Below are 26,175 nucleotides of genomic sequence, written 5' to 3'. Positions count from 1 at the left end.
GCTGTGGCGATGCCTGTGCCTGGGTTTGTGTGCATGTGGGTTTCCTTTCCGGGGTGGATTCCTAGGAGCGGAGTCACTAGGTCACAGGGCACATCTGTTACATTCGAGGAACCGGCAGGCTGTTTCCCATGGTGCCAGCTCCATCTTCCAGTCCCCCCCAGTGTGTGGGGTCCCAGCCTCACCGGTGCTCGTCGCCTCCTGTCTCTCTGCTGATGGCGCTCCTCGGGTGTGACGCGGCGTTGTGTCTGAGGGGGCTCTGACTTGCGTTTCCTCGCTGACCGGGATGCCGGCATCTCTCGCGAGGCCTGGCGGCCACCTGTGTACCTTCTCTGATGAAACGTCTGGGCAGATCCTTTGTCCAGTTTGAAATTGGGTTGTCTTTTAAAAAATGTGTTTTTATTGATTTCAGAGAGGAAGGGAGAGGGAGAAAGAGACAAAGAGAGAGGGAGAGGGAGAGAGAGAGAGAGAAACATCCATGGTGAGAGAGAATCATGGATCAGCTGCCTCCTGCATGCCCCACACTGGGGATCGAGCCCACAACCTGGGCCTGTGCCCTGACCGGGAACCCAACTGTGACCTCCTGGTTCACAGGTTGACGCTCAACCACTGAGCCGCACTGGCCGGGCTGAGTTGCCTTTTTATTATGCGGTTGTAAGAGTTCTTTATCTTTTCCGCATGCAAGTCCCTGTCAGGTGTGGTCTGCAGAGCTCCCGTTCTGGGTGACTTGTCACGTCCTTGGGGCGGCCTGGGCCCAGACGGGAAAGGCCCAGATGCACAAAAAGAAGGCTTTTCTCTTCCCTCCCCTTCGGAGGGCAGAGGGGCCTCACGGACGCCTCCTCTTCCGCACTGTCCCCGGCACTGTCCCCAAGCCACCCCCAGAGTGGGTGCAGAGGCGACTCATCCTCCCTTCGTGCCTGCAGAGAGGGGCGCAGCCTGGCTTCAGCTCGCGAGGGTGATGCCGGGAGACGCTGCCCGCGGCAATAACCCTGCTCTCTTGGGCTGCTCTTGCAGACAGAGTAACCGGACGGTCAGCGTGACCCAGGCGTTCCTGGAGTACACCGTCAGCGGCGACAAGAATGACCCCCCCGTCTCTGACAACTACGTGTTTCTGCCTAAAGGGCCCGCGGACCCCGCGTGGGAGGCGGTGAGAGTGGAGATCGTGCTCGGGCGCCTCCTGACGGAGATCCGGCAGTTCTTCTACAGGTGCGCGGCCTCCGGGCCGGCCCGGCACACAGGAGGTGCACGCGGCGGTGCTGCGGGCCCACCTTTACCAGCTCCCGCTTGGCAGTTGCCGCGGGACGGAAGTCCGGTGCAGGAATGAACGGCCCCAGGCCAGGCTTTCTGGCTGCGTCTGCATGTGCTGTGTCGCCTTGGTGGTGTCCGAGCGGAGCTGGGACAGGAACCTGCGGTGCCAGTGACTTAGCACAAGAGGAGTTCTTTTTAAAAAAATATATATTTTATTGATTTTTTTACAGAGAGGAAGGGAGAGGGATAGAGAGTTAGAAACATCGATGAGAGAGAAACATCATCAGCTGCCTCCTGCACACCCCCCACTGGGGATGTGCCCGCAACCAAGGTACATGCCCCTGACTGGAATCGATCCTGGGACCTTTCAGTCCGCAGGCCGACGCTCTATCCACTGAGCCAAACCGGTTACGGCACAAGAGGAGTTCTTGTGTTTTCCCCGACAGAAGCCATCGGGCCTGGATGGGCCCTGGGCCGGAACCGGCGCCTCCCGTCCTGTCCCTGAGAAGGCACCCTGCCCACCCGCCTGCCTGCGGAAGGAGGGGGAGAGAAGCACCTGCCTGGCCGGTTTGGCTCAGTGGATAGAGTGTCGGCCTGTGGACTGAAGGGTCCTGGGTTCCATTCCGGTCAAGGGCTCGTGCCTGGGTTGTGGGCTCGATCCCCAGTAGGGGGTGTGCAGGAGGCAGCCAATCAATAATTCTCTCTCATCACTGATGTTTCTCTCTCTCTCTCTCCCTCTCTCTTCCTCTCTGAAATCAATAAAATATATTAGAAAAAAAAGAAAAGAAAAAAGAGAAGACAGGAGAGGAGGGAGGAAGGAGGAAGGGGCATCCAGAGCCCGGAGGCTGCATTCCGATTTGGCTCTTGTCTTTCAGGACATTGGCGGCCAAAGAGCACACCTACGCCATCTACTCCCGCCTGGCGCACGTGCCGCTGGGCTTCGACCGGGAGCTGCTCTGCCACCGCCTGGAGCAGGAGCTGCGCGTGGGCCCCCTGCAGGTGAACCGCGAGGCCGTCCTGAGGACCAGCACCCACCTGCAGAGCCTGCGGGTCCTGCACTCGGACAGCAACGCCTTCCAGATGCAGCGCAGGCTCCACCGGGACTACCCGGCCCACACCATCTCCCGGGTGCGCTGGCGAGGCCTGGGTGCGGGGGCCTCTGCGGGAGCCCCCCCTGCCTGCTGCCGGTGGGGGTGGAGCCCAGGCTGGGTCAACCCGGTGTCTGAACGTGGGCTGTCACCGCTGAAGACAGTCCCCGGGGGCCTCAGTTCCCCTGCTGTAAGAAGAGGGCTCCCTGGGCAGAGTTGGTCGGAGGGTTCGTGGGATGATGCGTGTCCAGGGCTGACCGTGTCCGCGCTCTCAGCGGAACACGGCGGCAGCAGGGCCTCAAATCAGACGCCAGGGCCAGCGCCGGCGCCTTCAGCTCCCAGCTGGTGGCCTTGGGCAAGTGACTGATCTTCCCTGTGCCCGTGCCCTCTCCTCGCCCCCGGGCTGGGAGGGTCCCTGGGAGAATCCAGGGAAGCGGGGTGCTGGGCACCTCGTGAGCCCGCAGTGAGCCTTTGTTATTTCTCCTTCCACGGGATCCCCGCTCCGTGCCGCACTGCCTGCCTGAGTGTGTTCCCTGCATCTCTGTTTGCTGGTCCTCACCCTCTGCGGCCAGGCCCCGCCCAGTCCAGCCTGTCACCCCGGGGGGTTCTGCCCCAGGGAGCCAGAGGCATGGCCGTGTGGCTGCTGCTCAGATCATGGGCCCTTACGCCGGCACCCCTCGGCCCAGGGCTCTGGCGGGCCCGTGTCCCTCCCTCCCTGCAGCAGTTGTCCAGAGGGGTCTTTGCGCCCCGTCTACAGAAGGGGAAACTGAGGCTTGAGTGGGCTCAGGTCCCCAGCTCACAGGTCAGGAGGCAGGGGAGCTGGATGAGTCCCTCCCCCATGGCCCCTCGAGCTGCCACTGCGCCTGAGCTGGGGCTTGGCTGGGGTGGCCAGCGGGCGGTCCCTGAGCAGGTGGCTTGCCTTGCCTCTGCCTGAAGGCCCTCCTGGCCATGTCTGTGTCTACAGAATTACTACCCCATGGTGCAGTCGGCCTACATCGAGGACAGCAGGACCAGGCTGGTGCTGCTCTCTGAGCAGGCGCACGGCGTCTCCAGCCAGGGCGACGGAGAGGTGGAGGTAGGTGGGGCCCCGCGCTGCCCCCCACGGCAGCCCCGGTGCCAGGGGCCTGCCACCCAGCTCTCCCCTGCAGGTCCTGCTTCACCGGCGGCTGTGGAACAACTTGGACTTGTCCCAGATCTTCAACGTCACCCTGAGAGACTCCTCCATCGTCCGCCCGGTGTTCTGGCTCCTGCTGGGACCCCTGCCCCTGACCACTCGCCTGCGCCCGCAGAGTGGGCTGGCCCTGCAGCACAGGCCCGTGGTGGTGCTGGGAAGGCTGACTGGTAAGGGGGTGCCGAGACGGAGAACCTGGGAGGGTGGGTGCCCTCGGGGCCTGGGCTGAGTGCGCCGTGAGGCCGAGTCCTCTCGTGAGGGATTCCTCGTGGGATGTGCACTGAAGAGACGCGGTCACACAGGTCTGGGATTCAGGGCAGACAGTGGGCGGGGCTGACGAGAGGGGTTAGGTAGTGTGACCCGCAAGCCGAGATGAGCCTGTGGGCCAGCTTTGAGGGATGTCTTAGGGTTCCCGTGTTTGACAGGAAAAGCGACGATGGAGCAGCTGGGTGGGCAGAGGCTGGGGAGCTCAGGGCGGGAGCAGGAGCTGGGCAGCGGCCCCGGCAGGCGGGCGGCCGGGCAGCGCTGGGCTTCTCGGGAGCCATCTCTCCCAGGACTGCCGGGAACTACTGCCTGCCCCTCCAGGCCCCACGCTGGCCGCCAGTGTTCTTCCTGGCCAAGGCAGCCTTTCCCACGGAGGGGCGTGTGCCGTGTCTGAGAAAGCTCCGAGGCTGCGCTCAGCTCCCTCCATCCGGCCTCACTCCAGTCTCTGTTGGTTGCAAGTGAGAGAAATCGAGGGAAGGGCAGGGGTGTAACACCTACCGAGGCTGGAACCTTCATGAGGCTGTTTCTCCCTCCTCTATCTTCTCCCACAAAGGAATGGAGACTTGGACTTTGGGTCTCAAATGCTAAAGTCCCAGGGAAAGATTCTGATTGGCCCTATGGGATCACATGACCCCAGCCTGGACCAATCACTGTGGCCTGGGGTACAGCAGGGAGATGGCACTCCAGCTGCAGCCCAGAGTTGAAAGGAGCATTTCCTGGAAAGATGAGGGGCTGAGGGGTCTTCAGAGCAGAGACCCGGGGTGACCAGACAAGGGGGGAGCTGGCTCCAGGCTTGACTAGAAAACAGGGCTCTGTGTGAACCATCATCTGATCTGGAACAAATAGTGCCCTTCTGGGCCGTGGTCCCCCATCTGTAGCTGGCGATGGGTGGACCGGAGATTCAGGGTCCGCCCAGCTCTTAGATCCATCATCTGAGCTGCTGGGCCTGTGGGAGGAGGAGCATTTGGGGGGAAGGGCCTGGGGTGGGAGCCTGGGTGGACTCTGGACCAGCCGTGTAGGCTGCCGGGGGAAGGCTGGGAGGTCGCTGTGCTGTGCTGGGAGGGACCGAGGTAGGGAGAGCTCCGAATGCAGGAGGAGGGGTTTGGCCCCAGCCCTTCCCCTCGCTGTGTCTGTGGACTGTGCAGAGGCCGACTCAGAGCGTCCTGCGGCCCGGCAGCCAGAGGCCGTGACGCTGCCCCCAAGCCTTCACCTGCAGATCCTGAGCATCCCCGGCTGGACCTACAGCTCCAACCACACACAGCACCTGCAGAAGCTCCAGAAAGGTGAGGCAGGGTCCGGGGCCAGCCCCCTCCTCCTCCCCTTGCCAACCCGGCCCCATCACACCGCCGGGCAAGGGGCCTCCTCAGAGTTGTCATGGCTCTATGAGGTCACCTGGTCCCTTCACCTGCCAATGGGGAGACTGAGGCCCACAGAGAAGCAGCGAATGCTCCCGAGACAGGAAGATCTGAGCACAGGGCCAGGAGGTCCACAGCCACGACAGGGGACGGAGGAGCGGGCCCCTCCAGGCGTGGGCATCACTGTATGGCCCGGGCGAGGGACTGCCCCTCTCTGAGCCCGTGGAGGCTGTGCGGGCGCCTCCCAGGAGCTGGAGGACGTAAAGTGGAGTGAAGGGGAGGGTGGGTGTAAAGTTCCGCACACGTTGGGTCCTCAGGGCCCCCTCCCTCCGTCCCTCAGGCTTCCCAAGGAAGGCCAAGCCCGACCTCCACCGGGTCCTGCTGCGGCTCCACCACCTGTATGAGGTCCGGGAGCACCAGGTCCTGTCTCAGCCGGTGACCGTGGACCTGAAGGTGAACGCTCCCCCCGCCCCCCGCCTTCTGCCAGACCACCCTGTCCAGCCTCTTGGGGCGCTGGCCTAGGGAGTCACATTCCCAGGTCACAGTCCCAACTCAGAGGCGTGTCAGGTGCGCTCACAGCAGACCCGGTGTGGGCTCTGGGGGCCCCCCCGCCCCGCCCCTCTCACCCCACCCGGTGCCAGGCCTGACCTCTTCTCCCCGGAAGGTAGTTCGAGATGCCTCCCCCCACCCCGTTTTCTCTCTGTGCCTGGCGCTCCCCATTCATCTGCTCCCAGAGTGCCTGCTCCTCCCTCTGATTTCGCTTTGGGGCGTATCTGCTGCCCGTGTCCTCCACGGGTCCTGTGGAACCCAGCACCCCCGCCCCAGGCCTGGCTCATGCGCCTCCGGACGCCCCCTTTTCCCAGCCTCACACGGGAAGGAGACGACTCCTTCCCCCCCCCCCCCCCCCCCGTCCCACGGGCGCCTCGCAGGCCGACAGCGGGTCTAAGCCACGTGTGTTCAGGGCGCAGGGAAGACCAAGGTGGCACTTGGGTGTCGGTCGCCTGTGCTGCCCCGGCCCAGGCGGAGTGCCGAGGCCCTTGGGGGGCAGATGGCCGGGCGGACGCCGCGCTGCTCCTCCTGTGGATGGTGCTGGTCGGTGGCCCAGCGGTTTCAGGGAGGATGGTGCACGGCTGCCAGGGCGGCTGCCAGCGAGGGCTCCTGGAGCAGGCTGGGCGTTTCTCACCAGCGGAGCACAGCTGGGCTGTGCTGTCCTCAGTCACCCAGTCCTCCGGACCGTCCTCAGCACGCCAGCTCCTTTCCTTCCTGCTGTCGCCTGTGGTCACAGCCGGTCGGGCCTCACCAGCAGGTGTAAAGACCGAAGCGGGGTCGCGGCACCAGGGCCTGGTCGCCCATGCGCGTCCCGTCCATCAGCCAGGGCAGCTGGCCCAGAACCCCACCCTCCGGCCAGCCGCTGTCCCTGAATGCCGATGGCCACTCGGGGCCCTGCCTCCCTCCCTACTTGGCTAAGGGGTGGGTGACTGGCTGGCCTCCTCCAGGGGCCGGGCCTGGTGCCACCTGAGCACCACTGGGCAGGAGGGGGCTCGATGTGGGAGGGGCTGCTCTGAGCGCCAGCCACCTCCTGGGCACCCATCCAGCTGGGCAGAGGGGAAGCAGGGCCTCCTGGCCTCAGTTTCCCCACCTGTGAAGTGGGCTCCCACCAGTAGCTTTGCTGTGAGAATGGAATGAGGGCGGCGTGTTGGGCCCTGGGTGGCCCCCTGCAGCTGTGTGTCCTCTGCTCAGCCCTGGAACCCGTGGCTCACCCTCCCCGCGCTGCGTTCCCTGCAGGCTGTGCTGCGGGGGCTGGGCACGCTGGTGGCCGTGGAGGAGCGTTCGCTCACGGGGACCTGGAGTGTGAACTCGCTGCGGCGCTGGAGGTGGAGGACACGCAACAAAGGTTTGGGAGCCCCTGGTTTGGGTGCTGCCCGGCTGCCCCGCGCTGCCCCTTCAGGCTGTGTGACCTTGAGCAGGCGGCTCCCCCTCTCTGATCTGCAGCCGCCCTGAACCTACCATAGCAGTTAGGAGAGGCTTTGGGCCAGTGCCTGCCTGCCAGGGCTCCACACAGGTGTGTGCGTGTGCGAGTGCGTGTGCGTATGTGTGAGTGCGTGTGAGTGCGGGCCACGCCGCCTGCCCGTGCCCTGGGTGAGACCCATGCTCGCCGGCGGCCCCCAGGGTCTGAATGTGCCAGGCTGTGCCTTGCTCTGCACACACCACTGTGGCCCCACCGACCACAGGCTGCTTCCTGCCGCCCAGGCTTTGCTCACGCTGTTCCCTCCGCTGGAACGTGCCTGGCCCGCCTTCCGGCCTCTCCTGCCTGGGCCAGGCAGGGGCAGAGCCTCTGCTCTCGGTGCCGTGAGTCTTGGTCCCATGTCTCCTCTCTGTCCTCTGCACCAGCACTGTGGCAGGGGCGGGGGGCCGTTCAGTCAGTGGCGGTGTGAATGGGTGGATCATGCATGGGTGGGTGCAGGAGGGAAGGTGGGTGAACAGTATGAGCCCAAACCCCAGCGCATGACTTTGGGGGACCAGTGAACTAAAGGGCGGGGCCCCCAACGGCCTCAGTGAGAAGCCCCTTAGGTCCTGAGGCCACGTGGGACCAGAACCAGCCTCCTCTGCAGGCCCAGTGCTCGGGGAAGGGCAGAAATGCGGCCGAAATCCTCTGGGATGCAGGCCCCGGCCCTGGGTCCTGGCAGGAGGGGCAGCCACACACACTGTGGTGTTGGGGGTCCCGGGAGCAGGGGCTCCGAGGGGGAGGGCTGGGCTGACCATCTCTGCCCCTGCCAGGCGGCTCCCGGCCCAGCGCCCCGCACGGCCCCGTCGTCACCATCGGCCCCAAGGAGATCCGGACCTTCTTCGTCCACTTTCAGAGGCCGTGAGTGCTCGGCTGAGGTTGTGGGCCTAGGGCTTCCGGACCCGGGAAACCACAGGGCCCGACTCGGCCCAGCAGCGCGGACGGACAGGAGGACAGCTGCCGTCTGGTCGGCTGACGCAGGAAACGGACAGGCTGGGTTTCCTATTTTTTGAAATAAAAGCTGCATCATAAGGACCCGTTTCTTCTCCTCGGCCTCTGGCGCCAGCCCCTCCTCCCCTGTCGCCTGGTGATGTCCTCACACACCCACAGCTCCTCGTTCATTCGAGAAAGTCAGAGACAGGAAGCCGTGCCAGACAGAGCGCGAAGCCACAGTGACACCAGTGCACCCGCCGTGCCGGCCCTGTGGGTCTCATGAGGCCGCCAGTGTGAACCGTGGCTGTGCCGTGTGACAGTGACACGGGTGTGGCGGCTGGGACATGGGGGACAAGAGGCCTTAGAGCCGTGGGTGCACGGGGCTCGGCTTCCGAGTCAGGAGGGCCGTGGAGAACGTTTCCCCGGGCAGGGCTCTGAGCTGTAGAAAGACGCAGACCGGAGTCTGGGACACCCCGCAACACCCTGACACCCACCGACTCATCCCCTCGCCTCTTCCAGGCTCCAGGTCCTCCCCCGGCTCAGTGTCATCCCCGATCGTCTGGCTCTTCCCACCAGATGTGTGTGTCCCAGAAGAGAAAACGTCTGTTTCTTTAGCCCTGTGTCCCCAGACGAGCACCACAGCTCGGCGCTGTCAGTATTTATTAAGTGACTACAAGCTGGGGGGTGGGGGGGAGACATTCCATGATTTTCCTTCAGGAGAAGAATGAAGACAGGAAGATGGGAGTCACCCCGTCCTCTTCATGGTCTGTGCCCCTGCCCCACCCACATGTACCCACACATGATTGCGTGTGTAGGCATGCACACACACACATATGCTCACACACATGCACTCTGGAACGCAGCCCTCCCGCCTCTGTCTCCAACAGTTCTGTGCCCGCAGCACCTAGAATGCTGCCTGGTACTAGGCGACCCTCGGAGGAAATATTTTTCCCACAAATGAAGGAGACCAAGCATCTGATTGGATTTCCGGCTCCGACGCTCACGAGGAAGCCCCTGAATTTATCCTAATTTCAGTTTTCTCTCCTGTGAAAAGGGAGATAATGATCCTCATGCCTGTCTTATGTGCGTGTGAGGGTTCCCGGAGGGAGACATGCTCACTGCTTAGACCAGCACCTGACATGGAGTACGTGCTCCATGAAGGTGAGTTGTTCTGGAGGTGATAGCAGTGGTGGTGGTGGTGTGACGGGGATGGTATTGTGGGTGGTGGTGATGGTGTGGTGGTGGTAATAATGGTGGTGATGGTCATGGTGCTGTGATGGCAATGGGAATGGTGTTGACAGTAGTGGTGATGGTGGTGGTGGTGAGATGGTGATGTGATGGTGACAGTAATGATGGTGATGGTGGTTTGGTGGTGGTGATGGTGTTGCTGTTGGTGGTGATGGTGTGGTGTGATGGTATGGTGTTGGTGATGGTGGTGGTGATGGTGTCATTGGTGGTGATGGTAATGGTGTTGCTGTTGGTGGTGATGGTATTGCTGTCAGTGGTAGGATGGTGATGGTGTTGGTGATGATGGTGTGGTGTTATTGGTGGTAATGATGTTGCTATTGTTGGTGGTAGTGTGGTGGTGATGGTGTTGCTGTTGGTGGTGATGGTGTGGCTGTTCGTGATGGTGTCGCTCTAGTTGTTGTTGGTATGATGGTGATGGTGTTGGTGATGATGTGGTGTTATCGGTGGTAATGGTGATGGTGTTGCTGTTGTTGGTATGATGGTGATAATGTTGTTGGTGATGATGTGTGGTGTTATTGGCAATAATGGTGATAGTGTTGCTGTTGGTGGTGATCGTGTGGTAGTGATGGTGTAGTGGTGGTGGTGATGATGTTGTTGTTGGTGGTGATGGTGTGGTGGTGATGGTGTTGCTGTTGGTGGTGATGGTATGATGGTGATGGTGTTGTTGTTGGTGATGATGATAATGTTGTTGTTGGTGATGGTGTGGTAATGGTGGTGTTGGTGGTGATGGTGTGGTAATGGTGTGGTAATGTTGGTGGTGGTGTGGAAATGTTGTTGTTGGTGATGGTGTGGTAATGGTGGTGGTGTTGGTGGTGATAGTGTAGTAATGGTGTTGTTGTTGTTGTTGGTGATGGTGTGGTAATGGTGTTGTTGTTGGTGATGATGTTGGTGGTGGTAATGATGTTGTTGTTGGTGATGGTGTGGTAATGGTGTTGTTGTTGGTGGTGGTGTGGTAATGGTGATGATATTGGTGATGGTGTGGTAATGTTGCTGTTGGTGGTGGTGGTGATGGTGTGGTGGTGGACATGATACACCAGCGAAGGGGAGAGTGAGCCTGGTTACTGCTCTCCCTCCAGGGAAGCTGCCACATCGAAGCCTTTGACACCCTCTCTTCTAGCTGATGTTCACCCTGCCTAGGAAGAGCCCCATGGGACCTTGTGCCTGTCCCTCACTGGGAAAACAAGGGGGCAGACGGGGACATTGCTCAGCCCACATGGGATCACCGCCACTCAGTACCATGGTCTCAGCTCCCACGGTGTGCAGCACCTGGCTGGTCCTTCAGACTCAGCACAGGCCCCTCCTCCGAGAAGCCTCTGTCCTGGCCTGTCTGGTCATGTGGCCCTGCTCTGCCTGCCTGTGCACCCGCGTGCTATGTGGACGAAGGCTTGCAGCTCTGCCTGCTTCCCGCATCCCCGTGGGCTGCACGGCTCAGGTTCCCACTGGGTTGTCCTGCAGCCTCTGGCAGCCTGAGCGTCTGTCCTGATTCTGGCCTCAGTCTGGGCAGCAAGTTTCTTTTATGCTGCTGGTCTCTGCTCAGCTCCTCCCAGGGGAGTGCAAGTCTTTGAGGGCCCAGGCCTATTCCTCTCTGCCTGCAGGGCCAGCGCAGGGCATGGCGACAGGGAAGTGCTCTGCAGCTGTTTGTTGAATGAATGAATGAGTGAGTGAGTGAATGAGTGAATGAATGAGTGAGTGAGTGAATGAGTGAATGAATGAGTGAGTGAGTGAGTGCAGGGCGGGCTCCAAGGTGAGGCCCTGCGGAAAGGACCTCACATCCGCGTTGACCGCCTATGTCCAGGGGCTATTCGCAAGGCCCCCCACTCTGCAGGGCTGACCCGGGTCCGGTGGCTGTCGGGCTGACCCGGAAGCGGTCAGGCCGGTGGACAGACCTTGGTCCGGTTCCTGGGTGCTGGCCAGAGTGCTGGGAAGGCTCAGGCTCATGCTGAGAAGTCTGCCAGCCGCCCGCAGCTTCGAAATGCCCGAGTCCAGGTGCCCCGTGGAGCTGGCGGCAGAGAGGTGGCCGCGGACGACGCGTGGGGGCAGGTGAACACGTTTGGATGAGAAAAGGCCAAAGCGTCTAACAGCCGGGGAGCTTGGCTGTAACATTCCAGCATGTTCTGTTGATTTATGGCTGTTGCTAGGTAACCGAGTACACTGAGGCGGGTGTGATTGGAAAGCTGCGTGCAGCTCTCAACCAAAGAGTCACAGAAAGAGAAAACCATTAAGCTGGGGGTCTGGGGAGGGTGTCAGTGCGGCCCCGAGGAGGGGCGCTGTTAGAGGCAATTAGAGGAAGCGGAGTCCCCCGTTCCTCCCCCCCACTCCGAGTTTGCTGTCCTCTCGCTGCAGTCCTGCCAGCCCTGAGAGCCCGCTGCTGCTCGTGCGGCTCCTCCCTCAGAAAGACACCAGCGTGAACCGATGTTTTATTCTGCAGAAAATTGATTAGCACGTGGCAGGTTTCTAACACAGTGCGTGACGTCGGCGTGTGTAAGCTTGATGGGCAGGATTCATTGTCTTCATTTTCCCTGACAAATGGCTCCGCCCCCCACCAGCACCATTCACTGGCTGAACACATATGGATACCCACTGCGTGCCCCCGGGATTCAAGTGTGAACAAGACAGACACCCCTCCACCCCACAGAGCTGGCATTCAGACTGGGGGAGACAGACACTCAATAATAGTCATAATTAAGAAGCCAATTCTATCTTATGTTAAATAGCAGCAAGAAGAAGCAAAGCCGAGGTGAGGGGCCGGGAGGAGGGGGTGGAGGGGCTTGCTGCGATTGTGAATAGAGGATCCCGATTAGCCTCATCAAGAAGGTGACATTCGAGCCAAGACTTGAAGTAAGGGGGCACCGGGCCGTGCAGGCGTCTACGGGAAGAGCAATCTGTGCAGAAGCTAATCTCGGCAGTGCAAAGGCCCTGGGGCGAGCTGGGGAAACAGCAGGGAGGCCAGTGCGGACAGTGAGAGCGCCAGGGGCAGTGGGAGGTAGAAGCAGATCGTGTAGGCTCCTCAGGCTCGGGGGCGGGGGGCACATGATGGCAGGGAAAGGGGGCACTTGGTGGAGAGGGAAGGCCACCAATCACTGGGCGGTTCTATGCCAGGGGCTGTGCTGGGGGTGCTGGGCTCCTGAGAGGTGTGTGCTCACCCATCTAGTCCATGGACAGCAGGCTGAGCCCCGGGGGAGGGGGGGGGCTGGCACAGGTGCAATGTAGCTGAGTGGCTGAGCCTGGATTCAGGCCTTTACCTGCCGGCTCCTTACCTGCGGGCCAGCACCACACAGGGCGGGACACGTAGGGGCTCAGGGTGACAGCGGGCCTGGGCACCGGGGCAGACAGCTCAGGTCTGATGCCGGCTCCTCTCTGAGCTTCTCTGTGTGAGCTGGGACCAGCGACTTCATCTCCATGGCGCCATGTTCCTCCCCGTCTATGCAACAAAGGCAGCACTAGCTGCCTCGTCCAAGAAGACCAGCCAGCCCAGCGCTGGGCACCAGGCATTCACCCAGGACGCTCCTCCCATCTGCACGCGTCTCTGAGCAAGCATGTGCCGCACTGTGCAGCTCTGATGGTTTGGGGTGATGGTTTGCAGGGTGAAGGTTTGAAGGTGACAGTTTGGGGGTGACGATTTGTAGGGTGATGGTTTTTGGGGTGATGGTTTATGGGGTGACGGTTTGCAGGGTGACAGTTTGTGGGGTGACAGTTTGCAGGGTGACAGTTTGCAGGGTGACAGTTTGCGGGGTGACAGTTTGTGGGATGATGGTTTGCAGGGCGACAGTTTGCAGGGTGACGGTTTGCGGGGTGACGGTTTGTGGGGTGACGGTTTGCGGGGTGACAAATCTGGAGGCAGGCCGAGGTCCCACTGCCCGCAGCTGGGTTCCCTGTGCCCGTTCTGTGCTCCCACAGCCCCGAGTTCCTTTGGGATCTTGAGGGCAGGAATGTGTGTTATTCGGTTTCTGCCCCATGTCCACTGCAGGCCTGATACTCAAGGGTGATCAATAACCTCTAATTAAATTAATGAGGGCAGAATAAGTGCTGTTAAGGACTCAGGGATGACCTCAACCACGAAGTAATCAAGGAGGGCTGCACGCAAGAAGAGGCGTGAGTAGGCTGGGAACTGCCAGGGGGAAGAGAGCCATGTCCTGGAGGAGGCTGGGAGGTTACTTTCGCCGTGGCCCCCCCTTATAGATGGAGGTCGCCCCTTTATCTGCTGAACTTCTGGGCGCCTGTCCTGGGGAGGCTTGGGATCTCCTTCCCCAACCATCATCAGGCCCAAGGGGGACCCCGGGCCTCTGGGCCTCTCCCAGGGCTGGGCCGGCTGGACAGAGAGCTGATGAGCGGAGGCTGGACACTCGGCCGGCTGTGCTGTGAATTATTGATCACAGAGAGCACTGTGTAGGCAAGGTCACTCCCCGCCCGGGCCAAACTGCTCGGTCACGCTTAATTGCCTGTTTTCCAAATTTCCCTCGGCTGGGCCGGGGGCGGGGCAGTCGCTCTGCGCCCGTTGGTTCTGCCAGAAGGCGGTCTAGGGGTGAGAAAGGGCTGCGTCGTTGCTCTTGGGTGGTAAGTTGGTGAACCCTGGATGGGTGGAATCAGGTGCTTGCTACAGGCACTCCTGTCCCACCGCACGGCAAAGGCTTTGCGCATTCCCAGCCCCCAGACTTGACTGACTCGTGTGAGGGGTGGGCCGGCAGGACCCGAGAATGAGCGGCAAGTCATGCCCCGTGAGCGCCGGCCATGTGCCAGGCTCCCGCAGCCATCTCCCTGGTCCTCGCCGAGACATCCGGTAAAACAGCACAGCACGCGGGAGTGGGGCCCGCGGAGGGACAGACCCTCAAAGGACACTGTCAACGCCGGCTGCCTGGACTCTCCGAGCCTCGCTGACCAGAGCGTCGGGCAGGGCCTGGAAGGCGAGGGAGGGCTGCTCTGCGGGGAGAGGGCCATGCTGGGCCGCTCTCTCTGGAGGTGGGAGGAGGAGGGGGTGCCTGAGTGGGGATCAGTGACTCAACTGTTAAAATCTAGCTGCTGGGCGCCCGGCCAAGACAGAATAATGGGGCCGATTTACCTTCCGCCCCAAAAGGATAAACAAACAGGAAGAGCGTGGCCAGCAGGCAGGAAGGACAGTGGTCAGGGATGCGAGCAGACAGGGGCTCAGATAGCTCCCGCTTCTGCCCTGGGAGGTTCCCGGACAAGCTGCCGGGAGAGGCTGTCCACGCTGAGCCAAGCCGGTGGGATCCACAGCGGAGGGGATGAGCCCAGCGGTGGGGAGCCCCAGGCGGTGGAAGCACAGGCAGAACCCTGGGAGGAGAGGGCGGTGGGGAGGTCAGCCTGGCACCGACCCACACATACGTGGAGGAAATGACCCGAAGTTGGGGGAGGGGACCACCCCAAGGACCAGAGGGAAGGGTGCTGGAGCTCACGGAGGGGAGGGCAGTGCCTGCTCTCACCGGTCAGCCCGGAAACGCCCCGCTCGTGGCCTGGGTGTCCCCTCAGGAGAACCCTGCGTGGGGCGTGGAATTACCAGTCCTGCGGAGAGCCGCTCCAGGCATGCCCGGCGGGGATCCACGCGGGACTGCAGAGGGTCAGACTGGCTCTGAGCTGACTGCAACCCACACACGGCTCAGGATGTTCATAAAAATGCAAACATGCCAGCCCCCCCACCCCAAGGTAAAGGTCACAACATTCCCTATATAGAGGTAAGTGATGAGCCATGCAAAGAAGCAAGAAGTACAACCCATAATGAGGGGGAAAGTCAGCCCATTGAAACGGATCCGATTGACAGATGTGCGATTCAGCAGACAAGATGCCAAACTGGCCATCGTACAGACGCGCGCCGTTTAGCAAGGGGCGCACTCTGAGCAATGCGTCCTCAGGGGACGGCGTCGGTGGGAACAGCACAGAGGGCGCTTACACACCTCGATGGTACGGCCTCCGCCGTCGAGGCTGCGTGGGATGGCCTGTCACTCCTAGGCTGCAGGCCTGCACAGCCGGTGCAGCGCTCAGCAACACGGCGTCATATCGAGAGAAAAGGATGCCGTCGAGAGACAGCGTAAATGTGAGCTGCATGAGGCCGCTGCTGGTGTAACACGGCCACTGTTTTATTATTAAAAAATATTTTCATGGATGTCAGCGAGGAAGGGAGAGGGAGAGAGACAGAAATCAATGAAACATCAATGAGAGAGAATCATTGACCGGCTGCTTCCTGCACACCCCCTACTGGGTGTCCATAACCCGGGCATGTGCCCTGACCAGGAATTGAATCGTGACCTCCTGGTTCATAGATCAATGCTCAACCACTGAGCCACACTGGCTGGGCATGGCTACTGTTTTATAGCAAGCTTTTTTTTTTTTATAGATGGAAAGAGTATACCCTAAAATAATGATTAAAAAGTGTAGTATAGTAAGTGCTTAACACAGTAACAGCCATTTGTTATCATTATCAAGCACTAAGCACTGTCCACAATTGTATGTGCTACACTTTTATATGACTGGCAAGCAGCAGGTTTGTTTATACCAGCATCATCCGATGAGTCCATAATTACAGTTGGAGATTTCAATGACCACCTTTTATTTTTAAAATATATTTGTATTGATTTCAGAGAGGAAGAGAGAGGGAGAGAGAGAGACAGAAACATCAGTGATTAGAGAGAATCATTGATCGGCTGCCTCCTGCACACCCCACACTGGGGATTGATCCCACAACCCAGGCATGTGCCCTGACTGGGAATTAAACTGTGACCTCTTGGTTCATAGGTCGACGCACAACCACTGAGCCACACCAGCAGGGCAGCAATGACCATCTTTTAATAATTGATAAAACAAGTAGAACAAAAATGTGTCAGGAAATAGAAGACACGAACAGCACTATCAATCAACTGGACGCGGTTTACTTTTCTAGAACCCTCCGCCCGCGAGGGCAGTGTATACACGCTCTTTCCAGGTCCACACCCAGACACTTACCAAAATAGACCACATCCTGGGCCACAGGACAAGTTTCAATGAACGTGGAGGGATTCACGTTACAAAAAGTATGTTCTCTGCCACAATGGATTTAAATTAGAACCAACAAGAGCAGCAGCTCTGGAAAATCTCCAGATATTGAAGATTCGGTGTCATTATACCTCATGCGTCCAAGAGGAAATCGACAGAGAGATTAGAAAGTATTTTTTACATCAATGAGAGTGAAAACACCGTGTCTCACAATCTGTGAGCTGTCTTTATAGTAATCGTTAGAGGGAACATCATAGCATGAACTATCTATATTGGGGGAAAATTCTCAAATAAATTACCTTAGGTTCCATCTTAGGGAACTAGAAAAACAAGAGCAAGTTAAACCCAAAGTAAGCAGAAGAAAGGAAATAATAGGAACCAGAACACAAGTTAACAAAATACAGAACAAAAATAATAGAGAAAATCAATAAAGCCAAAATTGGATTCCTGGAGATTTTTATCAATAAAATTAATAGACCGCTTGCCAGACTGACCAGGACAACTAAAGAAAAGACAAGGTTACCAATATCAAGAATGAGGAGGTGACATCACTACAGATCCTACAGATATTAACAGAATAATAAGGGAATATTAGGAACAACTTTTCACTAATAAATTGAACAGCTGGGATGGAATTTGTAAATTACTTGAAAGACTTGAACTACCAAAGCTTACTGAAGAATAAAAAGATATCCTCAATAGTCCTATAGGACAAGTCAAGAAATCGAACTGATAACGTAGAACTTTTCCACAAAGAAAACTACAGGTTCAGATGCCTTCACCGATGACTTTCACCAAACATTTAAGAAACACATAGTGCCAATTCTACACAAACTCTTCCAGAAGTTTTAAGAAAAGGAACTACTTCCCAAGTCATTCTGAGAGGCAACATCACCCTGGTATTAAAACCCAGACAAAGACAGGAAGAGAAAACAACAGACCAATACTGATGCTCCTCAAGGACATCAATCAAAAGTTCTTTTTTAAAAAAAATTTATTGATTTCAGAGAGGAAGAGAGAGGGAGAGAGAGATAGAAATATCAATGATGAGAGAGAATCATTGATTGGCTGCCTCCTGCACGCCCCCTACTGGGGGTTGAACCCACAGCCTGGCATGTGCCCTTGACTGGAATCGAACCCAAGACCCCTCAGTCCACAGGTCGACGCTCTATCCACTGAGCCAAACCAGCGAGGGCCAATAAAAAATTCTTAACAAATCTAACTCAACAACATAGACAGTGGGTAGTACATCATGACCAAGTGGGTTTATCCCAGGCATGCAAGGTGCGTTTAACATTTGAAAAATTGATCCATGTAATTCAGCATATTAACAATAAAAAACCCCTAAGCAATCACCTCAAGGGACACACACACACACACACACACACACACACACACACACAAAACATCTGAAAAAAACAACAACCTTTCTTTCTGGTAAAAATCTCTAAACAAACTATGAATAGAAGTGAACATCCTCGATTTAATGAAGAACTTCTCTGAAAAACCCACAGACTGAGCGGTGAAAGACCGAATGCTTTCCCCCGAAGACCAGGGACAAGACCAGGATGGCCACTATTCAACGTTGTACTGGAGGTTATGGCCAGTGCAATAAAGCAAGAAAGAGAAATAATTGACATTCGGTTTAGGAGGAAAATTGTCTTTATTCACACATGACATGATTGTCTGCATAGCAATCTGATGGGAGCTACCAAAACCCCCCCATAATGATGATTTTAGCAGGTTTGCAGGAAAGAAGATCAATCAGCATCAAAAATTTAAAAATACCATTTACAATCTGAGCTACAGAAGAATAAATGCGACAACAGATGTGAAAAACCTACACCGAAAAATGACAGAACACGGATGAGAGAAGCGAAAGAGAAAGTGGAGAGATGTACCATGTTCATGGGTCGGAAGACTCACTATTGTTAAGACGACAGTTTTCCTGAACTTGACCTATAGATTCAACACCATCCAGTTAAAATCTCAACAGGCTTTTGGGGGGCGGGGGGCGGGGGGTGGACTGACAAACTAATTCTCGAATTCATATGAACATGCAAAGGACCTAAGACGGCCAAAACAACTTTGAAAGAAGAGAATGGCGCTGAAGGACAGAGATGATCTAATCTCAAGAACTTATTATAAAGCCGCGGTAAGTGACACAGGCGGTATTTGTGTCAAGATAAACAAGTATATCAATGGAACAGAACAGAGAGTCCAAAAACCAACTCGCACGTATCTGGGAACTCGGTACGGAAGGGAACTGGCATTATAACGCGGGGGGAGAAAGACAGGCTGTCTGTATATTAGGTTCTTTATGTGGAAGGTTTATAATTAGATTTCGACTTCACCCCAAACAGAACAGTATGCTCCAGATGGCCTAAATTTAAATACGAGAAAGACATCGGACAGCCCTTCTTGTATGACTCAGGAGGTAGAGATGGATTTATTCAACAGGACGCAAAAGGCAAAATATTTAAAGGAAAATAATCGATAAATTTCACTACATTAAAATGAGTGGCTTTTGTAGGAAAAGAAGAACCATAAGCAAAGTTAACAGAAAAGCAACACATTGGAAGAGGATGTTCGCAGCACGCATCAGCAGGCAGAGGCTGGGTGGTAAAATTATGTAAGACGCTCCAGGGATCAATCCGGAAAAAGCCAAACAGCCCAATGGGGAAACGGGCAAAGGGACGAACAGGCAATTCGCAGAAGTGGAACCACCAACGGCCAGACAGAAAGACTGTCGGCCTCACTGCAATCCGAGACGCAAATCAAACAGTCCCCGTGTAGCACTCGCCCACCAACTTGCCAGGCATCAAAGTCAACTCCAGGCATCACTCAGAATGTGACACGCTGTCGTAGGCGTGTACATTATTGCTCAAGTTGGCCACACGTAGGAAGTTAAATAGCTGCATACACCGTACCCCGCCGCCCCCCCCCCCAGGTGTCCATCCTAGGAAACCGGCCCACGCGGGTACGAGGAACGAGGAAAAGTGATGTAACTGCAATCGTGTTTGAAGTCTCAAGAGGTGGACAACAACACCCATCAAGGTGGGTGGGGCTGGGGGTGGGAGCAATCATCAATTCATTGCAGTCATGGGTGGTGTGCTTTCCCATCTGGGGGAAAGTGTTAATTTGCAGAATGTGCCCATTTCTTTCTCTTTTAAAGAATATATTTTTTATTGATTTCAGAGAGGAAGGGAGAGGGAGAGATAGAAACATCAACGATGAGAGAGAATCACTGATCGGCTGCCTCCTGCATGTCCCACACTGGGGGTCGAGCCTGCAACCGGGGCATGTGCGCTGACTGGGAATCGAACCGTGACCTCTTGGTTCACATTAGTACCAGTCAATATGGGTGACTCTACAAGCTTTGGACTCTCACAGACCTGGGAATTCACTTGCTAGCTGGCGGCTTGGGAAAAGTGAATTGATGCCTTTATTTTTTTCATTTATAAAATGAGTGCTGTAGGGTATCCTACCTAATAAAAGAGTAAAATGTAAATTAACTGTCACTCCACAACAAAGATGGCGGCGCCCATAGCCACAAAGATGGCGGTGCCGGCCGGAGCCACGGAGCTGGCTGGAGCGGGTGGGACGATTGGCTTCCTTCAGGCGGGACGCTTGGCTTCTTTCGTCACCCCAATAATGAAGGAAGCCAAGCCTCCCACAAGCCCCGGCCGGCTGCTGAGGGCCGGCCTCTGGGCAGCGGCCATGGAGCCAGCCGGAGCGAGCGAGAGGCGGCTCCGGCCCGGAGCGAAGGTTGAAGGCAGAGGCCAGAGTGAAGGCCTGGGTCCCGGGTGCCGGTGCCAGCAGCCAGGGGAAGGAAGGCCTATTCTTGCATGAATCCTTGTGCATCAGGCCTCTAGTCCTATATAATAAAAGGGTAATATGCAAATCAACCGAGTGGTGGAATGATTGGTTGCTATGACGCGCACTGACCACCAGGGGGCAGATGCCCAATTCAGAAGCTGCCCCCTGGTGGTCAGTGCACTCCCACAGGAGGAGCACAGCTCAGCCACAAGCTGGGCTGACGGCTGGTGAGCGCAGTGGCAGTGGGTGGCGGCAGTGCTAAGGATGTCCTAGGGCAGTGACGGCGAACCTATGACACGCATGTCAGAGGTGACACGCAAACTCATTTTTTTGGTTGATTTTTCTTTGTTAAATGGCATTTAAATATATAAAATAAATATCAAAAATATAAGTCTTTGTTTTACTATGGTTGCAAATATCAAAAAATTTCTGTATGTGACATGGCACCAGAGTTAAATTAGGGTTTTTCAAAATGCTGGTACGCTGAGCTCAAACGGTTCGCCATCACTGTCCTAGGGTCTAAGCCGTCAGTCGGACATCCCCCGAGGGCTCGCGGACTGCTAAAGGGTGCAGGCCGGGCTGAGGGCCCCCCCTCTAGTTATTGTATAAAGTATGTGCAGTGTCCCCCTGGGGAGGACTGGACTTGTGTGCTCTATTGAGCTCCATTGAGGCCATGTGACCAGTCATGTCCCTCCCCGCCCTGTTGAACTCATGAGTGGTCGTTGTGACTGACTTGGGCCAATGAAACTATAAGAGTGAGCTCGTGGCTCCGTCTCCCTCTTTTGCCTCTGCCATGAGCCCAGCAATGTCCACATCTGGGGCTCCTCCATCTGCCTGGTTCCCAGAGTAAAGAAGACAGGGATCAGAGCTGCAGCCAACTCGACGTGGGCATGTAGCACGAGTGGGATGTCCACGCTGTGAGCCACCACCCCTGGCAGGGGCAGCCATGGCTGCACTATCACCCGGGCCCTCTGGCTGAGGCAGAGTCCTCGTGCTTCTGGACAGATTAAGATAACGCATGCAGAGTGCACAGCCACCACCTGGCAGACGGGGACGTAGCAGTCAGCACAGGGGAAGTTTTGCTGCAGTAACAAACAAGCCACACATCTTAGTGACCAAACATATCACATGTTTGTGTCTTGCTCACCCCACACATTGTATATGGGCCCCTGTTCTTGCAGTCGTTCAGGGTCCCTAGCTGATACAGGGTCTATCATGATAGGTACCTTTTCAAGACCCTAAGTCTAGGAAAAAAAAGAAGAATCTGAGAAACCACTCATGCTCTCAAAGCTCCAACTCAGAAGGATACCAGTCACTTCCCCACATTCACCAGCCAGAGCTAGTCGCACGACTACGGCGCATTTTAAGCGGGTTGGGAAGTGCACATCTGCCCCGTGTGCAGGAGACAGGAGGGAGGATGTGTGAGGTCAGCACTGAGACCTCCCCATGGCTGGCCAGTCGATGCGGGCAGCTACTGCCAGATCACCGCTGGTCATGACAGTGAGGCTGAGCCCCAAGGGGAGGAGCAGGTGCGGGAACGGCACTGCAGGCAGGGGCAGCGTGCACAGATGTAGTGTTAGAGGGGCCTGCCTGGCTCGGTTTCACCGCGAATGTTCGAATGTTCGGGGAAGAAGGATGCTGCACCAGGGGATGGGCGGGAGGGCGGGCTGGGGCTGCACTGTGAGATCTTTAGACTTTAGCCTGTGGATGCTGGAGCCTCGAACAGGAAAGTCAGCTTTCCGCCCCCTGAGGGAGGGTGAGCCCAGTGCTGCAGGTGGTGGGAGGGAGGGTTTGGGAGCTCTGAGAGCCTGGGAGATGGGCGGGCTGTGAAGGGTGAGGGTGAGGGTGAGGGCAGAGCAGGATTCCAGTTCCTCCTGCGTGGGGAGCGGGAGGGGTGCCAGGTGCCCGGGTGGGGGAGGTGAATGGTTAAAATCACTAACAGTGACAACACCTGGGCTGAGGAGGTTGCGGAGCAACAGGGACTCTCCTATCAGCTCCTTGGTTAACTTTTTGACATCAGCTGCTAAGCTCTCCACACACCGGCCATCACCGGCAATTCCCTGAGGAGGGTCTACACCCCACGGAAGCCAGGCCCCGTGTTTGCTGCGACGTGTTTGCTGCGACGTGTTTATTCACAATCGCCTCCAGGCCAAAACCCGGCCACACACCCATCCACAGGAGGACTCACCGCAGTGAGTTTGTACGATGGAATATTATACAGCAATGAAAACGAACACACTGCAGCTGCAGGTAATGTAAACTAGTGAGTGAACCTCAGAAACAAACGTGGAACCTAAGAAACCAGATACAAAACACCCCCTGGTCTATGGCACTATTTCCAGAAAGCCCCAAGTAGCAACGTCACAGTGTTCGCAGTCAGAGGGGTCAGCCTGGAGGAGGTGGCAGATCAATGAAAGAAGGGACTGATATTTTGGGGGGGCCTGTGCGGTGCCAGGCACTGTGTACCATGCGGTTCAGGTTATGCTGGTAACAAGGGAAGGCAGGCGGGAGGTCCCTGCTGGCAGAAGCCCTGGGTTTGGTGGGGAGAAGGATGGGGAGGGGCAGGGAGTCCCATTTTACAGCCTGTTTTTGGGGGTGACCCAGGGATGTTCCAACACTGTCTCACCAGTAAGTAGAGAGGTGACATGAGGAGAAATCATGGAGCTCTGCCTGGAGGAGGCCACCTACTCCCAGCCATCTCATCTAGAGCTTCCTTTACCTTGTAGAGTGCTGACCCTCCCTGAGGCCCCCAACCCCACCCAGCATCTTCCCACAGATGCGGTTTTGCGCTGGGGTAGCCCTCCGAACGGGTCCTACCCACCTCTTCTACCAAAGAAGGGCATCCTGTACCCCGCCCTCCCCCGTCCTTCCGGTGTCGCCTACGCTGACCTCCTGCCCCCCCCCCCCCTTCTAATGCCCTTCCAATTGGCCATCTCTTCCATAATTGCAGCACCTGGGCACTCAAGGTGCCCTCTGACAGCGCAGCTGGCCAGCGCCCCCTCCCTCAGCCGGCCATCTCCTCCCTCCCTCCGTCCCCCGCTGCGTCACCGGCACCAAAGGTGCCCACCGTGAGCGCCGCAGCGCCCAGGTGCCGCCTCTGCGGCCGCTCCACCTGCAGGGCGCCGGGGCCGGTGCGGCGGGCAGCGCGGCCGCGGGGGCGGAGGAGCGGGCGGCGCGAGGGAGGGGCCTACGGCGGCGGCGGCGGCGGCGGCCCCAGCCCGCGCAGCCCGGCTCGGCCCCGGCTCGGGAGGCGCAGCGCCGTGCGCGTCCCCTCCCTCCCTCCGCCGCCGCAGCCAGGCGCCCGGACACCAGGCCGCCGCCACCGGGCGCACGGACGCAGCGCGCACCGGCAGGGATGCGCGCCCGGGCCCCGGCCCGCCCCCACCCGCGGCCGCCGCCCGCCCGCCGCGCGCGCATCTGACCGCGGCGCCCGCCCAGCCGCCCCCGCCCGTCCCCGGCCGCCCGGCCGCCCGGCCGCGATGCCCGCCCCCCGGGGCCCCGGCGGCCCGCGCCCCTGCTAGGCGGCGGCGGCATGGCTCGCGCGCCCGGCCCGACCTCTGCGGATTGTCTCGGTGTGCGGCGGCGGGGCATGCCCAGGGCACCGGGCACGGCCTTCAATGGGCGAGGACACGGACACGCGGAAAATTAACCACAGCTTCCTGCGGGACCACAGCTATGTGACTGAAGGTAACGTAGTGTTGTCTGAGGCCCCCTCCGGCCGGCCGCGGCGTGGGGATGCCGTCGCACCGAGTGCCCTCCGAAGGTTTGGACCGCGCGCTGTGTGTCGTGTCCCCCCGCCCCACCCCACCCCGCCCCGCCCCGGGTCCGGGAGGGAGGGAGGGAGCCCCACGGCACCCCGCTGCCCAGCGCCCTCCTCCGCGCCGCCCGCGGGCAGGCAGCTTTCCGCCCGGGCCTGGCGGCGCCCTGAGTTGGCCCGGGCCGTCATGTTTAAACAGGCCGCCCTGCGGCGAATCTGGCGCAGAAATCCCGGGAGAGGGGATGGCTTAGGACCCTGGGTTTGCCGTGTCGGCCCTGCCTCAAGCCCGCAGAATGTTCTAGGCTGTCCACTCCCCGAGACGAAGAGGGACTCAGGGGGAAAGAAAAAAAAAAGCATCGCCAGATTCCGGGGAGTCTCGCTGCCCTTGCCCCTCCCTGTGCCTCCCAGGCAGGGCCCGAGGGGGTGGGAGGAGGCGGCGGGTTTGGGGTTGGTCCTTTATTCCTGGTGAGTTATACTCAGACAGAAGCAGCTGACCCCAAACTGTCAGATTTTGAAAAAAAAAAAAAGTGGGACACGCCACCCCTAAAGGGCCCTGCATGTGAAATTCTCTAAATTGGCCCTAGAAGCCCGAGCCCAACCCCGCCCAGAGGCTGGAGGGATTCGGAGGGTCCATGCCTCCTCTTTGAGGCCAGGAACTTCCAAGGTCCCTGCGCGCCCCTCCACCGCGCCCTGGGGACGTGGGCGGCAGGGCCTGCGGAGGGCAGCGCACGGGGTGGGTGGGGGGGGGGGGGCAGCCAGGTGTCAGCTCGCTGCAGTGGGGCCGCGCATCTGCCCAGCTGGCGGGGTTAGGGGAAGCCTGCCTCTTCCCTGGCCGCTGCCGAACGAGCTGCGGGAGTGTTCGTGGGCTTTTAGTAAGAGGTCCCCGATGGGCGCCCAGTGGGAGGGGCCCGGGGCCTGGCGTGCCGCGGGGCTGGTGCGCGTGGGTGCCCGTGTCAGGGAGCCCGTGCCCGGGAACCTGGGTCGGGGAGCCTGTGCGGGCTCCGCAGCGGCGACGGTGACTCGCCTCCCGGCGGTGTCCTCCGCCTTGCTGCCTGCTCCGCCGGAAATGAAGCCCAGCCGGTAGCCCGAGCTCCGCGGAGGCCGAGAGCGCTGGGCCCAGGCAGGGCGGCTCCCAGGGCGTCCTGACCCAGGGGGCAGAGGCTGGGTGTGCACCCCGGGCTGCGGGTGCTGCGGGTGGCGCTCCCAGCTCCCCGGAAGAGAACCGTGGAGTCATGCTTGCTGCTGGGCGTGTGTGGGAGAGGGAGCGGGGCTGCCCCTCCCAGGGCTGGGCGGGCCCTTTGCCGCTTGCCTTGCCTTGGGAGGTCCAGGAAGGCCCGTGTGTGTCCTGTGTCCTCTCTGCTCCCCGCTGCTGAGTGCCCCACGGGGAGAGGCCTCTGGGCTGCTGGCAGGTGCCCAGTGGTCAGGCTCTGGCCCAGAGCGAGGGGGTCTTGGCAGGTCACTCCGGGCTGGCTTCCTGGAGGAAGCCGCCTTTTCCCATCTCCATGGAGGTTGGGACAGCGCAGGGCTGAGTGATTGAGAGTAAAAAGCCTCCCCCTCCCCCACCACAGGGGCCGACCCCAGACACGGAGTCCTCTCATCCTTTCTGCCCCTTCTCTTTCACGGCTCCCCCGCCTCACAGGGAGGGCAAGCTGGGTCCACAGCTTTCCCTCCCTGCAGCCGAGGAGACTTGAGGGTCTGTAGTTCCTCTTCATTCATTCAGCAGATTGTTACTGAGCACCTACTATGTGCCGGTCACTTTTTTAGCCCAGGGGACTGGACAGAGATCCTGCCCTTGGGTAGCCCATGTTCTAGAAGGGGGTCCTGTGATGTTGAAGAGACCCACCCCCCTCAGTTTCCCCATCTTTAAAATGGGAGTGGGTTGTATCCTGCCTACAGGTCCTCGGTGCCTGTGAGCGTCAGGAGAGACGGTGGAGGAAGGAGCCGCCTGGGGATTGTAAATTGGTAACTAGCAGTGGGAGTACGCTGAGCTCCCATGGTGCTCTGGGGCCTCACACAACAGCCACATACGCCTTCTCCCCATTTTACAGATGAAGAAACTGAGGCTTGGCCTTTGTCCGCACACCAGACTGAGCGCCAGTTGTTTGTAGGGTGTAGGGCTCAGGTGCCAGGGATGCAGAGGGAAGATCAGAAGCTCCTGCCTCAGGGAGGGCAGGGTCTAGTGGAGGAGACAATATCAAAACTATTAGAAGTAGAATGATAGAGCTCTGGCCTCCCTGTGTGAAATCCGATGCTCACACTGTTGCATCTCACTTGCATTTTGTGCTCAGAGCACAGGGTAGTCACTGATT

The 26,175-nt window shown here is 58.5% G+C and overlaps 2 protein-coding genes across 3 annotated transcripts in view; both read left to right on the top strand.

Annotated features, from left to right (window-relative positions):
- MAN2B2 (mannosidase alpha class 2B member 2) overlaps positions 1-7,993 on the top strand; it is a 29,982-nt gene extending 21,989 nt beyond the window's left edge. The window contains exons 13-22 of the mRNA XM_070398715.1: positions 1,012-1,203; positions 2,121-2,373; positions 3,298-3,408; positions 3,482-3,682; positions 4,462-4,467; positions 4,928-5,061; positions 5,474-5,576; positions 6,909-7,017; positions 7,374-7,472; positions 7,902-7,993. Coding sequence (XP_070254816.1) covers positions 1,012-1,203; positions 2,121-2,373; positions 3,298-3,408; positions 3,482-3,682; positions 4,462-4,467; positions 4,928-5,061; positions 5,474-5,576; positions 6,909-7,017; positions 7,374-7,472; positions 7,902-7,993 — 1,300 coding nt within the window. The remainder of the gene's footprint in view (positions 1-1,011; positions 1,204-2,120; positions 2,374-3,297; positions 3,409-3,481; positions 3,683-4,461; positions 4,468-4,927; positions 5,062-5,473; positions 5,577-6,908; positions 7,018-7,373; positions 7,473-7,901) is intronic.
- A 15,577-nt stretch (positions 7,994-23,570) lies between these two features.
- Positions 23,571-26,175, top strand: part of PPP2R2C (protein phosphatase 2 regulatory subunit Bgamma) — an 81,605-nt gene continuing 79,000 nt past the window's right edge. Inside the window, exon 1 of one of the 2 annotated variants that reach the window (XM_070399635.1) lies at positions 23,571-23,796. In XM_070399635.1, the coding sequence (XP_070255736.1) occupies positions 23,727-23,796 (70 nt within the window). In that variant the 5' untranslated portion in view covers positions 23,571-23,726. Of the gene's footprint in view, positions 23,873-26,175 lie in introns of both variants that reach the window. The other variant, XM_070399644.1, reaches the window with a different exon arrangement.

The sequence above is a fragment of the Myotis yumanensis genome, unplaced genomic scaffold (assembly GCF_028538775.1).
Source record: "Myotis yumanensis isolate MYYU_CA2020_CCGP unplaced genomic scaffold, mMyoYum1.0.hap1 SCAF_1, whole genome shotgun sequence".
NCBI classification, from domain to species: domain Eukaryota; kingdom Metazoa; phylum Chordata; class Mammalia; order Chiroptera; family Vespertilionidae; genus Myotis; species Myotis yumanensis.
The sequence above is the reverse complement of the archived record's forward strand: the minus strand, read 5'-3'. Positions and strand labels throughout refer to the sequence as shown.